At 51.6% G+C, this 13,094-nt stretch overlaps 5 protein-coding genes across 5 annotated transcripts; 3 read left to right on the top strand and 2 right to left on the bottom strand.

Moving 5' to 3' along the window:
* PENARI_c015G01342 (putative cysteine synthase) lies at positions 1-1,523 on the top strand (the record flags this gene model as incomplete). Its single annotated transcript, XM_022633688.1, has 5 exons — positions 1-255; positions 306-365; positions 430-548; positions 598-1,286; positions 1,345-1,523. 5 exons carry the CDS (start codon positions 1-3, stop codon positions 1,521-1,523), a joined length of 1,302 nt encoding a protein of 433 aa, XP_022486310.1.
* A 107-nt stretch (positions 1,524-1,630) lies between these two features.
* PENARI_c015G04508 (Myb-like DNA-binding domain protein) lies at positions 1,631-3,576 on the bottom strand (the record flags this gene model as incomplete). The annotated part of the gene is made up of 2 exons (XM_022633761.1): positions 1,631-1,897; positions 1,990-3,576. 2 exons carry the CDS (start codon positions 3,574-3,576, stop codon positions 1,631-1,633), a joined length of 1,854 nt encoding a protein of 617 aa, XP_022486396.1.
* Positions 3,577-3,769: 193 nt separating this feature from the next.
* Positions 3,770-5,353, top strand: PENARI_c015G09049 (beclin 1; the record flags this gene model as incomplete). The annotated part of the gene is made up of 2 exons (XM_022633858.1): positions 3,770-3,854; positions 3,903-5,353. The coding sequence occupies 2 exons, from the start codon at positions 3,770-3,772 to the stop codon at positions 5,351-5,353; spliced, it is 1,536 nt and encodes a 511-aa protein (XP_022486383.1).
* A 1,645-nt stretch (positions 5,354-6,998) lies between these two features.
* On the top strand, positions 6,999-8,433 carry PENARI_c015G05899 (Clr5 domain-containing protein; the record flags this gene model as incomplete). Its single annotated transcript, XM_022633788.1, has 3 exons — positions 6,999-7,159; positions 7,247-7,488; positions 7,580-8,433. 3 exons carry the CDS (start codon positions 6,999-7,001, stop codon positions 8,431-8,433), a joined length of 1,257 nt encoding a protein of 418 aa, XP_022486404.1.
* A 2,553-nt stretch (positions 8,434-10,986) lies between these two features.
* On the bottom strand, positions 10,987-12,502 carry pex13 (peroxin PEX13; the record flags this gene model as incomplete). The annotated part of the gene is made up of 3 exons (XM_022633876.1): positions 10,987-11,774; positions 11,835-12,359; positions 12,457-12,502. The coding sequence occupies 3 exons, from the start codon at positions 12,500-12,502 to the stop codon at positions 10,987-10,989; spliced, it is 1,359 nt and encodes a 452-aa protein (XP_022486444.1).
* Between the last annotated feature and the right edge of the window lie 592 nt (positions 12,503-13,094).

Raw genomic sequence — 13,094 nt, 5'->3', positions numbered from 1 at the left:
ATGCCCGACCATTCCACAGCATATATCGGCACAGCCTTTGTGGCTGGAATCTGCTTAGCTCTTACATATAAAGAATTATCACGACCAAAGCAAGATGAGAAAGCGACAGAGCAACCACGAACAAATGACCTAGTCGCCCGACCTGGACCACCAACCATTGTCGAAGGCATTGAGGGCTGTATTGGAAACACGCCTCTTTTACGAATCAAGTCATTGTCAGACGAGACAGGATGTGAGATACTGGCTAAGGCAGAGGTATGTGCACTTGATATAGCTTCAGGGAACATAACTGACAAGCTATGCAGTTTTTGAATGGCGCCGGTCAGAGCTCCAAAGACCGAGTCGCATTAAGCATGATTGAGATTGTATGTTGACCACACCATATTCAGCACCTCTTTCCACCGGCTCCGATTTACTAACCTCAACCAGGCCGAAGAACAAGGAATCCTGACGCCACATTCAGGCGACACAATTTACGAAGGAACATCAGGATCGACCGGAATCTCACTAGCGACTCTAGCCCGTGCAAAGGGCTACCTAGCACACATGTATGTACCCAGTATCCAACCCACAGAATCCAAACTAACCCGAAACCAGCTGCATGCCCTCAGACCAGGCAATTGAAAAATCAAACCTGCTCCTAAAGCTAGGCGCAATCGTCGACAGGGTTCCCCCAGCACCAATCGTCGAAAAAGACAATTTCGTCAATCGCGCACGAGCACTAGCAAAGACGCACACGGCCTCATCCGGCCTCCCCACTGCATCTACACCACCATCAGCGGAAGAGAAAGCCGATCTCCCCGAGCCAGACGAGAGCATGACTCGCGGGCGAGGATTTTTCGCCGACCAATTTGAGAACGAAGCCAACTGGCGCGCCCACTACGAGGGTACAGGCCCAGAGTTATACGCTCAATGCGGCGGCCGACTTGACGCCTTCGTCGCAGGCGCCGGGACAGGCGGGACGATCTCTGGCGTGGCGAGGTTCTTAAAACCTCTATTGCCTAAGCTTACGGTTGTCCTTGCTGATCCGCAGGGCAGTGGGCTATTTAATCGGGTTCTTTATGGTGTGATGTTTGATCTTAAGGAGCGGGAGGGGACCAGGCGGAGGCGACAGGTTGATACTATTGTTGAGGGGATTGGAATTAATCGTGTTACGGCGAACTTTGAGGCTGGGAAGGAGCTTGTTGATGATGCGGTGAGAGTTACTGATGCGCAGGCTTTGGCTATGGCGCGTTGGCTTGTTGAGAAGGATGGGATTTTTATTGGGAGTAGTAGTGCGGTGAACTGTAAGTCTATTCATTCTCCGGGGGGGGAATTTTTCTTGATACTAATACAGGGTTCTAGGTATTGCTGCAGTCAAGACAGCCAGGAAACTGGGACCAGGCCACAGGATTGTCACCGTGCTTTCTGACTCTGGCTCGCGGCATTTGTCTCGATTCTGGGCTAAGGCTGGTGATGTTGGCGGGGCTGTTGATACGAGACTTGAGGATGTTGTGAATGCACGAGACGAGGATTTTGAATAGCTGATATAGCATTGGGGGTATGATATTTGGTAACTAGCGGTCAATCGATAACTAATGCTCCATTAGCATCGTTCACTTGCCTTGAATCGCTGTGTTCATATAGATACTCAGTAAGCGCTGGGGAGTAGACGTCTTGTCTTTGGCTTTTCAGACCCATTTTGAGTAGTGGCGGGATATGCAGAAGCTTTGATATCTTCCTCTTCTGCGTCCTGCTCGACCTCTGGGATAAATAATTCAGGTTCTGCATTGGGGTTCTGCTGTTCCATGCGTTCATATTCCATGGAAGCCCGTCTGTCTGAGTATAACCCGATGCGCTGTGTGGCATGTGAATGAGGGATTTCAGGATCTGCACCACTTTCCTCATTCATCACATCCTCTGGATCATATCCGACTGGCTCAGTTGATTGGATTCGCCGTCGCTCTCTTCCTTAATTGTCTGTTCTCCCGCTTCTTCCACGCATGGTACCTTTGCACCAGTGGGGCTTTCAGCTGCGCCATTTCCAATCTGTTCAATCGAAGTAAACACTTCGGGTCCCTCTTCCGCCTCTCCCTCTCCCTCTTGCACTTCCACGTCTCCCGGAGCGGGTCCATCGACAGAAAGACGAAGCATATGGAACTCAATCTCATTGAGTGAGCGATTGTGAAACTCATCTCTTATTTCAGCCCAAGAGAGACCCGATTGGCTGCTCAGACGACCTAAAGCTGCAAGTTCGCCCTGCGACCAGGGGCCCGAAAGGTGAGGCGGATTTTCCAGACGACAAGTCCAATGGTAGTAATACCAATTCAGGATAGTCCGGTTGGCGCAATTTGGAAGACGTCGAACCACATCATTCACTTTCTTGCCTTCCTTGTGCATCATTGACACGATTAACTTTGCTTCGTCGGGTGTTATGACTCGCCTTTTGCTTGGCGTATCTTGAACGGAGTGGACTGATGCAGCTTGTGTGGGTTTGAGAATTGAATCATCGTTTTGTAATATAGTATCCAATGACCCCTCCTTTGGGATATTTGCTTGTGACGATTGGCCATGGTCATCGTGCCTCTCTCCGTCGTCGGTTTCGTTTATACGATCTGGCTGCTTTGAAGGTGCATGCTCAGACCGAGTAGATGAACCGCCGCCACGTTTGTCCGGCACCTGTACGCGTTTCCCGCGGATATTCCGCATTTTAGATGGTGAGGGTGACGCCCAATCTTCCTCTTGCAGAGGGTCATCGGATTCATCACCGTCGGGTATCTTTGCAAAGGACCAGTCAGATGTCAGTGGACTTGAGTGGTATTTCCGCTTCCCACGTGGCTGGCGCTGACTCGGCGTAGCCTTGGGTTTCCCCTCGGTTCGTGGCCTGCCGCGTTTGGCAATAGCCCAGATCGAGCCACTCCCTGGTGGAGATCGAGACCTGGCAGATCCGATCTGTGGGGAGAAGGCGATATTGACTTTGCGGCCGCCGGGGCCGGTGGTGGGCGTTGCGTAGGTTTGCGGCAAGTCAGGGACCTGCCAGATGGGATCTTGAGGCTTGGGTGCTGTGTTCAACTGGGCGGCTTTTTCGCTCTTCGCCATTGGACTGAGCCCTGAAGCTCCGGACGCTTTGTAGGTAAACACGAAGTCTGAGGAGGCCGCGTTGGTCTCCTCTATACCCGAGTTTATAATTGATGTTTCATGTTGATCGTTCAGCAAATCATCGCCGTGAGAGACTGCGTATTCATGGCCTTCTTCATCTCCCTCTGCGCCTTCATCACCGTCTGGAGCGTCATCCGACTCGTCGCCAGCCTGAAGCCAAGAAAATTGACCCCCTGTATCACGTTCGCTCTGCATCCCCAGCAGATGTCCGTTGTCTACCACCAGTTTCCCGCTCTGCAGGTCGATCTCATCGCCCACGTCGGTAAAGTCCTGGCTGTATTTGGCGAAGATGCCTTCGAACAGAGATTTGAGTCGCGAGTCATTTTGCGCGCGTGCAGCCGGGAGGTCGAATTCCTCGGGGACGTCTTCTGAATCGTCAGGGGTGTATGACAGGCGCGGTCTCTTCGCTGGTCGGTCGATGTCTGGCGCGGAGTACATGTTTGCGCCAGGAATCACTAGCAGTGGCGAGACGTGCTTATGTTTGGTCGGATAATGAAGAAGATGGCATAATTAGAGTAAAGAAGCAATGTTGGACAGGTAATGTAGCTCGAAGCGCGACAAACAAAAATGCGGCAGATCAAAAACAAATGACGTTCCGCTCCCCAACTTCACCTCCCCACACCCCGACATGATGTACTGCCAGAAGTGTCGCACACCACTCAAGCTGGATGGCTCATTAGAGTCTCTCAACCCAGCTGCCTTTGATCTGCTTGTCAGTAAGTGTGTACCTCTAAACTCTACTTGACGTCGCTGACCAAGTCTAGACTCTACAGGCAAAACACTATCAGATGGAGCTGCCTCAAAGTCCTCCTATCCACCAGATCGACGCGCACACTACGATCAAACATCCAAACATGCTACGCCGCCAGTTTATCGGCGGTCTATCCCGGCTCCTCGCGGAGGACCCCCGGCGATCCCTCGAGGCGATAGCGGCAACATGTCATTCGTCATGCTGACCGAGTCTCAAGTCGTGCCGCCTGTCGAGAACACCCGGAGCAAGGGAAACCGCACACCTGCCCAACCTGCCAGTCAAGAGAACGAATCATTCGTGGATCAGGTGGAGAAGGCAACCCGGTTGTTTGAGATTGTCTCGGCTCGTTCTGATATCGACCATCCTATCTGCGTGGAATGTACGGACCTACTCGTGGAGGGGCTGCAGAAACGGTTGACTGGGGCTACCAAGGAGCGGGATGCATACATTTCATTCCTGCGGAACTTGAATACGTCGGTTCCGACCGCGGAGGAGGTGCAGGCGGCTGACAAATCCTTGAATGAGAGCGTTGAAGCGGAGCGGGCTGCATTCGCCGAGCTAGTCGCTCTGGAAAAGGAAAAGGCCGGACTAGATGGGGAGATTGCTAGTCTCGAAATCGAATCTCGCCAGCTGGATGTGGAGGAGGAGAACTTTTGGCGAGACCGCAATGCTTTTGCCTTGACGCTGACCGAGTTTCAAAACGAACGGGATGCACTTAATATGCGCTATGATCACGACTCGCAGCAGCTTGAACGACTGCAAAGGACTAATGTCTACAATGACGCGTTTTGCATTGGTCACGATGGATATTTCGGTACTATCAATGGGCTACGCCTCGGCCGGCTGGCCAACCCCTCCGTTGACTGGCCTGAGATCAATGCTGCGTGGGGACAAACGGCGCTGCTTCTGGCCACGATGGCTGAAAAACTAGGATTTCAATTCCAGGGATATCGCCTCAGACCCTTGGGGTCCAATTCACGGATCGACAAGATCGAATACCCGGCCCAACCATCTGGCCAGCCCGTCGAGGGAGCTGCGGCCAAGGTAACTCAACTGGACCTTTTCTCGTCAGGAGACTTGCCGCTGAATCTACCCTGGCTGCACCGTCGCTTTGATGCGGGCATGGTGGCGTTCCTTGAGTGTCTTCGCCAGCTGGGGAGGTTCGTCGAGAAGACCCCTGCGCCCGTGGTATCGCCACGCCGGGGCCAGACCAACGCCAGTGCACCGGGGTTGAAATTACCCTATGAGATCAAACGGGATCGCATAGGTGATGCCAGCATCAAGTTGGGCTTCAATCAGAATGACGAGACCTGGACTCGTGCCTGCAAGTACACGCTGACCTGCTGCAAGTTCCTACTTGCGCACGCTAGCAACCTGGCGAGCACGGGCTCCAACTCGGCAGCTGTCGCGGCTGCAGCTGTGGCAGCCGCCGATCAAGCCCGACAGGTGACCCCGCCAAGATGAAACAAAGGCTGCAAAAAAGGTGAGGCTGCAGACGACCCAGATGCCAGTCATAGCCGGAAAATCGCGCAGATCCTGAAAACTACAGTACTGCGCCTCCCTTCCCTCTCGTACTTTGGGGATAAGCTGTAGATGGAATGGGAATGACGTGCCTAAGAGTGGGTGTTTCACCTAGTGCATCCCGGGGCCTCATTGGGCTGCGACCGAATGGCTGGATCGACCAGTGCGCGCCTCCACCAATGCCCTCCTTGACATTTGTCGGCTGTGTGCAGGTACTGCGCGTGGACTCAGAACAGACCCCCTAACTCACATCCATTTTCCTGGGCACAGATCCGGAAGAGAACCCATGTACTGCAGAGTCGTTACGCCGCCACGATTCATCCCGCGACATCCTAGTACCTGCATGCGATCCGAGCCGGTGAACGATCCACGGTGGACCTATAAGCATGAACACGGCGGATATCCCCGTTACCGCGCGAAAGGCGGGAAGGGGGCCTTAGAATAAATGTACAGGGAAACGCTGGCAGATAGTACAAAGTACCCCCCGCATTCTTGCCCTCAGATCCTAACTGTTCAAGGACTAGTCGGGTACCCGACTGATTCTTGCCTTAAGGTTCGGTGTTTGCTTACTCGGGGACTGGATTTCAGCTCCCCGGGTAGATCACTGCATGATCTTCTACTCGTACTCGAGTAGTGTTCTAGCCCTTGAGAACTGGACTACATATACTATAGATGACCAGGGGGAGGGTGTGGCCCGGGGTATATTCTCTCTCTGTTTCAGAGGGGGGTGTACAAAGAATACGGCATATAAGGAGACATGACAATATATAAAAGTACTATAGCACGGACCTAAGATCGTACGATGGGCCAAGTGTCAGGGCCTTTCGGCCGGAGGGGCACGCTGGTCCGAGCCCTCACGCGGGCCCCTTGATCGCCACATAACGTAGACCGTAGAACGGAGAACGTATAACGGTCGAACGGTTACTCCCTTGCTTCAGATCTGGCACGTTGAGACTACTGTATGTACGGTGGCATTCATACTTTCTACTTATTCCCAATACGGCAGGAGACTCAGTGGCTGATCCACATGGCTGGCATTTTAGACTCGACAAAGAGCTGTCAAGGAAGTTTCGGGCCGCTCCCGGTGTTTTGTTGGATCTACGATTGTAAATTACTTTTTAATCTACCGTGACTTGTGTGTACTTGTGAGGCAGCCGGAAATGCACCCAATTTGCGGCCAGTGCTCTGCATGTAATAGTTCGCTTAGCTTGTATAGGCAAAAGTACGTATTCTCCACTCTGAAAAAAAAAGAAAGGAAAATAAAGCATAGAATGTAAATATCAAGAAACATAATAATAAAAGCAAAACCCAATATTCGATCCGACTACCCTATATTTGACTCCATAATAAGGCCCGGAGATATTCTCCAGTGCAAAGACCCTCGATTGACCGTGACAAGTTGCCTACCACGATGGATCCCCAACTAACACGCTGATTTGGCCGGGGAAGCAGGGGGTCGTGCGTCCGCGCGCACGTCGCCGTAAAGAGAAGAGGGATTCCTGGCCCCCGTCATATTTCTTTTTATAACATTCCTTATTACTCTTTAACGGCTTTTCTCTATGAAACTCTCTTCTCTAGATATTCCACTATGGACAAGCCCTTCTCTCCCCCTCCGAATATCTTTCGTCCTCGTCGATCGGACGACTGGCATGAATATCGCGAAACTATCGAACAGCTCTACCGAAATGACCAGCTGAAACTGCGCGATGTGAAACGCATCATGGAGCGCGATTACAAGTTCTATGCCTCGTAATGCCATCTTTTTTTCTTTTCTCTCTCTGTTTTGCTTTTCGTTTCAACTCTTATAGATCAAGTATCGCCTAACATGTCGATCAGAGAAAAACAATACAAAGATCGTCTCGCGGCGTGGCATGTCCGGAAGAATATCAAGGCCAAAGAGGTTCACATTATGCTTCGCAAGCAACAGAAACGCGCCGCCCAGGGGAAGCAGACTGCTTTCCGGGTGAATGGCCAAAACGTCGACCCTAAGCGTATCGCTCGCTTTGTACGTCGCTACGGTACATCTTGGGATACGAACCGAAAGGAAGCGGAAACAGAGCCTCAAAGCCCTGAACCTCGTGAGTGTCACTACGCTACTATACTATATAGTATAGTATAGAGTAGTACCCACATCTAGACAGTACACAGTTTACAATACTAACTAAACAGAAACCCCCTCCGACATGACTTGCTACACCCCAGAACCAGCAGAAGAATCAAGCGCCACAACACCCATCTCCCCACTCCCAGAAATGCATTCACCAAGAGAGATGCCCTCGTTCCCACTCGGCTCATACGGTAATTCCAGCTCGGACTCCAGGATGAGCGTCATGCCGAATGATATTGATGCCCGGTATCTATCTCTAGACCCCAACCACCTCGAATCCATCCCGGACCTGATCATTGACGACGATCCGGCTATGCCGTTGACTATGCCTCGTCACGGGCATGGTCATGGCCATGCGCAGAGTCATGGACATGGACAGAGCCATGCACAGAGCCACGGCCAGCATGGCTTCTATCACCACAATGCTGGCGTTGGTATTGGTGCTGGTACTGCCATCGGCGTGGGTAATCATATCTCGCATAGTAGCCATGGTTCGTCGCATGTTAGTCATGGTTCGCATGGTTCGCATGGATCTCATGGATCTCACGCGTCGCATGCTTCGGGACATGTTCCTCTTTCTTTGCCGCATCCGCATTCGCACTCGCAGTCCCATTCGCATCAGTCTTTGCATCAGCATCATCAGCCTTTTCAGCAGCACGCTGCACCTGTGCCTGTGTCTATCCCGGCCGCTGCTCCCGCTCCTGCGCCCGTACAGGGTAATTCGGCTTCCGCTTCTAGGGATTTGGAAGACGCACCCGGTGAAGTGGATGTCCATCCGCCTGACTGGAATACCATCGAGTCGTTCCAGACGAGGTTGCAGGGGTTGGATTATACGCTTACGCAGACTATGTCGAAGTGGGCTAGGGAGGCGGATCCTAATCAGGAGATCCCTCATCATGAGGGCTTGGGGATGTGATTTTGGGTTCTTTGCTTCTTTCTCTCTTTCTTTCTTGACCTCCTGTTCTTCAGCTTGCTTGCTTTCTTTCCTTTCCTTTCTTAATGATGCTTGTCTTTCCCATTTCAGCGTGTGAGCCCGTCTTGTTCCCTTTTTCCTTCATGATCTCCTTGCCACTCTTGTTTGCTGTTTGACCTCTTCTTTATGTACATGGATCTTGTTCTACTTTCATTGTTGGAGGAGTTTGCATTTCATTGTTTCCTTCTTCAGACATAGGCCAGGCGAGGAAAAGTCATAGCATGGGCGTTCTCATTGTGGATGATTCTCTTTAGATTGGTGATGGTAATGGTGATGGCGATCTATGCATATACGTTATGGCTTCTATGATTCTGTGTATCCTGACTTGCAAGTATGGGTAACGAGAGCGAGAGAGAGAGGGGNGGGGGGGGGGGGAAGAAAGGCAGAAGGGAAGAGAAGGTGTCTATCCTCTCGACGACCGAATGTCCCTGGCCTCGACTCTACTCTACATCCTACCCGATTCTATACTCGTCCCGCTCAACCGATCCTCGTCTCACCCTCCTGAGACATATACTCTCCGTTCTCCTTTACCCCCACATCCACCCCCTCGGGAGTTACTACAGTACAATCCTCCGTGGACCCCCACTGAACGAACACTCCGAACTCCCACGCCCACACCGAACGACCTGAATCCTCCCCGAACCACACAGTAACCCTCCACCACCCCGTCACAAGATACCCTACAGGCCCACCAAGAGAACAAAACAACACAAACCCAACCGTCAAAAGGACATAACCCCGGCCCATCCATCCCAGTTCGAGGAGAGTCTACGCTACGGTGCGTTACAAATCCCCCTTCGACCGAGGAGTGGAGAGTCCGGTGACAGCAGATCCGGGACGAAAGGGTGATGGAGATGGAAGCAGACACAGTAGTCAGTAATCAACTGTCCACTTCCTTATCTCAGATTGATGTCAAGTAGGAGGGGAGAGGAGTACTGACTCAACTCTACCCAGACTGGGTACCTTCAGGGATCCATTGTGTGACGAACAGCACTGCGTATAACTATAGGTAGATTCTTGTAGCCTAGAATAAGTGGGTGTATATGTGACTGAGAGCTCCTTTTTACCACACATTCCACTTTTTCTTGAAGTCGAGATGAACGTATTTCTAACCGCGTAGCTAAATATAGTATAAGATGGCATAGAAACGTAGAGAAAATACCTTCCCTTTTAGTAAGTCTGACTACCTACCTACAACTCACAATAATCCACGGAACCCCTATCCAGCCAAGCCCAGCCAATCAAACCCTAGAAAAAGACAAACCCAGAGCCTAACCCAAGTTTCAATCAAGACTAGCTCCAGCACCACACCACCGGAACCCCAGAAGCCTCTCCCATCTAGAGTTCTAATCCGGACCGGAGGATGTGAGGTGACATACTGTGCTGTAGACGCAGCATGCCACTTCTGGGATTGGGACTTTGGTCTTGGGATTCGGGTCCAAGGTTTGTACTGGATTGTGAAAAGAAATGCATGTAACATAACATGGATATGGGTATGGATATGGGTATGGATATGGGTATGGATATGGACATGGACATTGGATATAGGGGACAGGATATGAGATACAGGGGTAAGTGGGCGAGAGGGGGCTTGGGCCGGTGATTACTCTACTTTGGTGATCTAGTGTACTAGTATAAGTTACTGTACAGAACGAGTTACAGTAAAGTAAAGTAAAGCCGAGTGGGACATAAGTTACCTCCTATTGTACACGTCCATGAAACGGGTATTTGCATTGCATGGTTTAATCAAATTGAGTAACTGTCTGTGATATGAAAGATGGCGTAGACCAGGGTTTGATATTGCCATGCTATATTGATATTTTGATATTCGACGTGTCAATTTTGGACTTTTGGACTCGGGACTTTGGATTTCTGGTTCTGTGTGGGGCGCGGAACGGTAGGGCCGTTTGGCCCACTGTGGATATGGACGGGATGATTACTGTACAGTAGACATGAAGATACGTATGGAGTCGAGGATTAAGGGCTAACGGTTGAGTGAAGTTGGTTTACTCTACGATTTACAGCGTCTTGGATATAAGTATTATCATGTACCATGCATTGCATTGCAAATTGTTAAATACATAAATCCAAATGGGACCAGAGAGACCGTCGCTAAAATGAATCCAATCCAACAGACAGATAAGAGAAAAAGAGGGAAAAAAAAAGAAAGAGAAGAAGAGATACGAAGAGTAGGAATAAAAGCCGTAAGTTGCCCAGGTCCACTCAATCCTGGGGATAAGAGGAAGAGTGGGATACTGGACAGAGAGAAGAACTGCGGCCATGGGTTCCTTGCACAGCAGATCATAAGGAGAAAGCCTCCAGTCGCACGCTCGTAGGGATATATAAGAATGAGCAAAGGTGTAGTGTGGGTAGAAGGAGATAGGGAGGGGAGGGGAGGGGAGCTTTTGGCCAAAACCATATCCTGCAACCGTCTAGCATGTCAAAGAACAGAACAAGAGGAAACCAAAACCAGGCATCAGACAGCGTCTATGTTGTTCACGAGTAGAAAGTGCTCTTTTGGAAGCTTTCAGGGGAGATATCACCCATCTTGCCATTCAGCGCGGGCTTCTGCTCCGGCTTAGACAGCGAGGATAGACTCTGTGTGCGGGCCTCGGTGGCCTCGCCCTTCAGTGAGGTGGTGCGAGTACCGGGTTCACTGCCGGCAGTAATGGCTTGCTGATTGGGTCGGCGTTGGATAGTCTCCAGATATGGACCGGGAAGGTAGCCGACGCGACCGTCGCGGGCACGGCAGCGCCACCACTCCGAGGCATTGCCCATAGGGTCGGACTTGCTGAGGACGGCGACGATGTCGCCCTTCTTCACAGCAAGGTCGATCCCGTTGCTCTCCTGGGTCTCAGGAGTGTAGTCGTAGAGGAGACGGCAGAAGTCCAGCTTGGACGGGTCGAGGGATGCCGAGCCTGGCTCGCCGTTGGGGCCGACCAGCTGTTGGCGGCGACGGGCCTCCTCTTCCTGGGACCGCGCCAGTGCCTTGATGAGCTTGCCCATCAGATAGGGAAGACCGAACACGGCAATCAAGAACATGAAGAACGGCTTCTTCGATGGCTTGGCAGGAGCCGGGGAGCCATCAGGAAGAGTAGTTGCTGCTCGTCCACCCATGAAAGCCGCGAAAGCAGCAGGAGTCAAAGACGTAGCATCAGCGGGCGGCGGACGGCCAGTCAGCTTAGCTATCAAAGTCCTAAACCACCGAATGATAGTGAAAATACCCAAGGCCGAGCCGAGGGTATTGCGCAGGTTTCCAAACTGCTCTGCGACCGAGACCATCGCTACAGAAATGCGTCAGCAAGTGCCCCAATACGTATATCCCCAGACAACGAAGAACTCACCGAAGAATGAACTGTGAGTAGCCATATAAGTGCTCTCCAGCATCTGAGCAAAGCCCCCAAACGCACCGACGATACTCTCGATCATGTGGAAGGTCGCCTGGGTGCTCTGCCCAAACGAGTTCGTCAAACTATTAGGATCGTTGGGATCCTGTCCCGGCATGCCGCCGTACATCCCTCCCATACCCATACCACCCATACCACCCATGCCACCATACATGCTACTTCCGTAGCCGCCATAGCCACCGTACATGGAGCCCATGCCGCCCATGGAGCCGAAGCGGGAGTACGGCGACGAGTAACCGCCCATACCACCGTATCCTGATCCGTAGGCGCCGGTACCTAGCCGTGAGGCCCCATAGGGTGAGTAGTTTGAGGCGGTGTTGTTTACCACGGAGTTGAGGGTGCTGGGTCGGGATGGGAGGTCGGGTGCGGTGGACGTTGCCGTTGCGGGGTTGGCTGTTGAAGTCATCGCTGTTGAGGCGGCTGGGCTGCCAGCGGTTGGCGCTGTAGATAGTGTGTTTCCTGCTGAAAGAGGAGGGGGTAGTTAGTATGACTGTTTGGATGGGGAGATGGATCGCGCTTGGTGGGTGGCGATCACGATCAGGATCTGATCAGCACTTACCGGCGCCCGCTCTCTCCCACGGTTTTGGTGGCGAAGCCGTCGCCATGAGTTTGTTTTCAGCGTACTTGCATCGAGGTCTAGATCAGATATGGAGTGTTGAGAATCCGGGGGGAGACGAGAGGAGGCGGAAAAGTCGCATGTGGCCGGAGTGGAGATACCGAGGTCGGGGTTTGCCGATTGTTACATAACCGATCGGTCTACATTCTACAGTTGTTTAACGTTACTTAGTAGTTACTTAGTAGTTCAGGTACTTGCTTGTTATTGCTATTTTGTTAAATACAGACAGTAGAATCATCATTACTGTTGTATTTTCTCTATTCTTTGAACTTCTCACAGTATATCACACAAAGTCGCCCTTTGCGGTGAAATCTCGGTGGCGAATGCATGTACTTTCCGCCTTGGGCGACCGAGGCAGATCTCGGACTATAAGTTAGTATTGGGCGGTACATGTATTCCAGGAACATTTGTATATAGAGAATTCCTGGGAAGATATCAATAGCTACTATATGCATTTAAGATAATGTAGATAAAAGAGCACATACCCTTGGCCGCAATTCCTAACTTCTCGCTTGTACGGGCATTTGCCGCGCCACTCGGAAAACTCACCCGTGTAGACCGAGCCGACTTACATGTACATG

The sequence above is a fragment of the Penicillium arizonense genome (genome assembly GCF_001773325.1).
Source record: "Penicillium arizonense strain CBS 141311 chromosome Unknown PENARI_contig015, whole genome shotgun sequence".
Taxonomy (NCBI): domain Eukaryota; kingdom Fungi; phylum Ascomycota; class Eurotiomycetes; order Eurotiales; family Aspergillaceae; genus Penicillium; species Penicillium arizonense.
The sequence above is the reverse complement of the archived record's forward strand: the minus strand, read 5'-3'. Positions and strand labels throughout refer to the sequence as shown.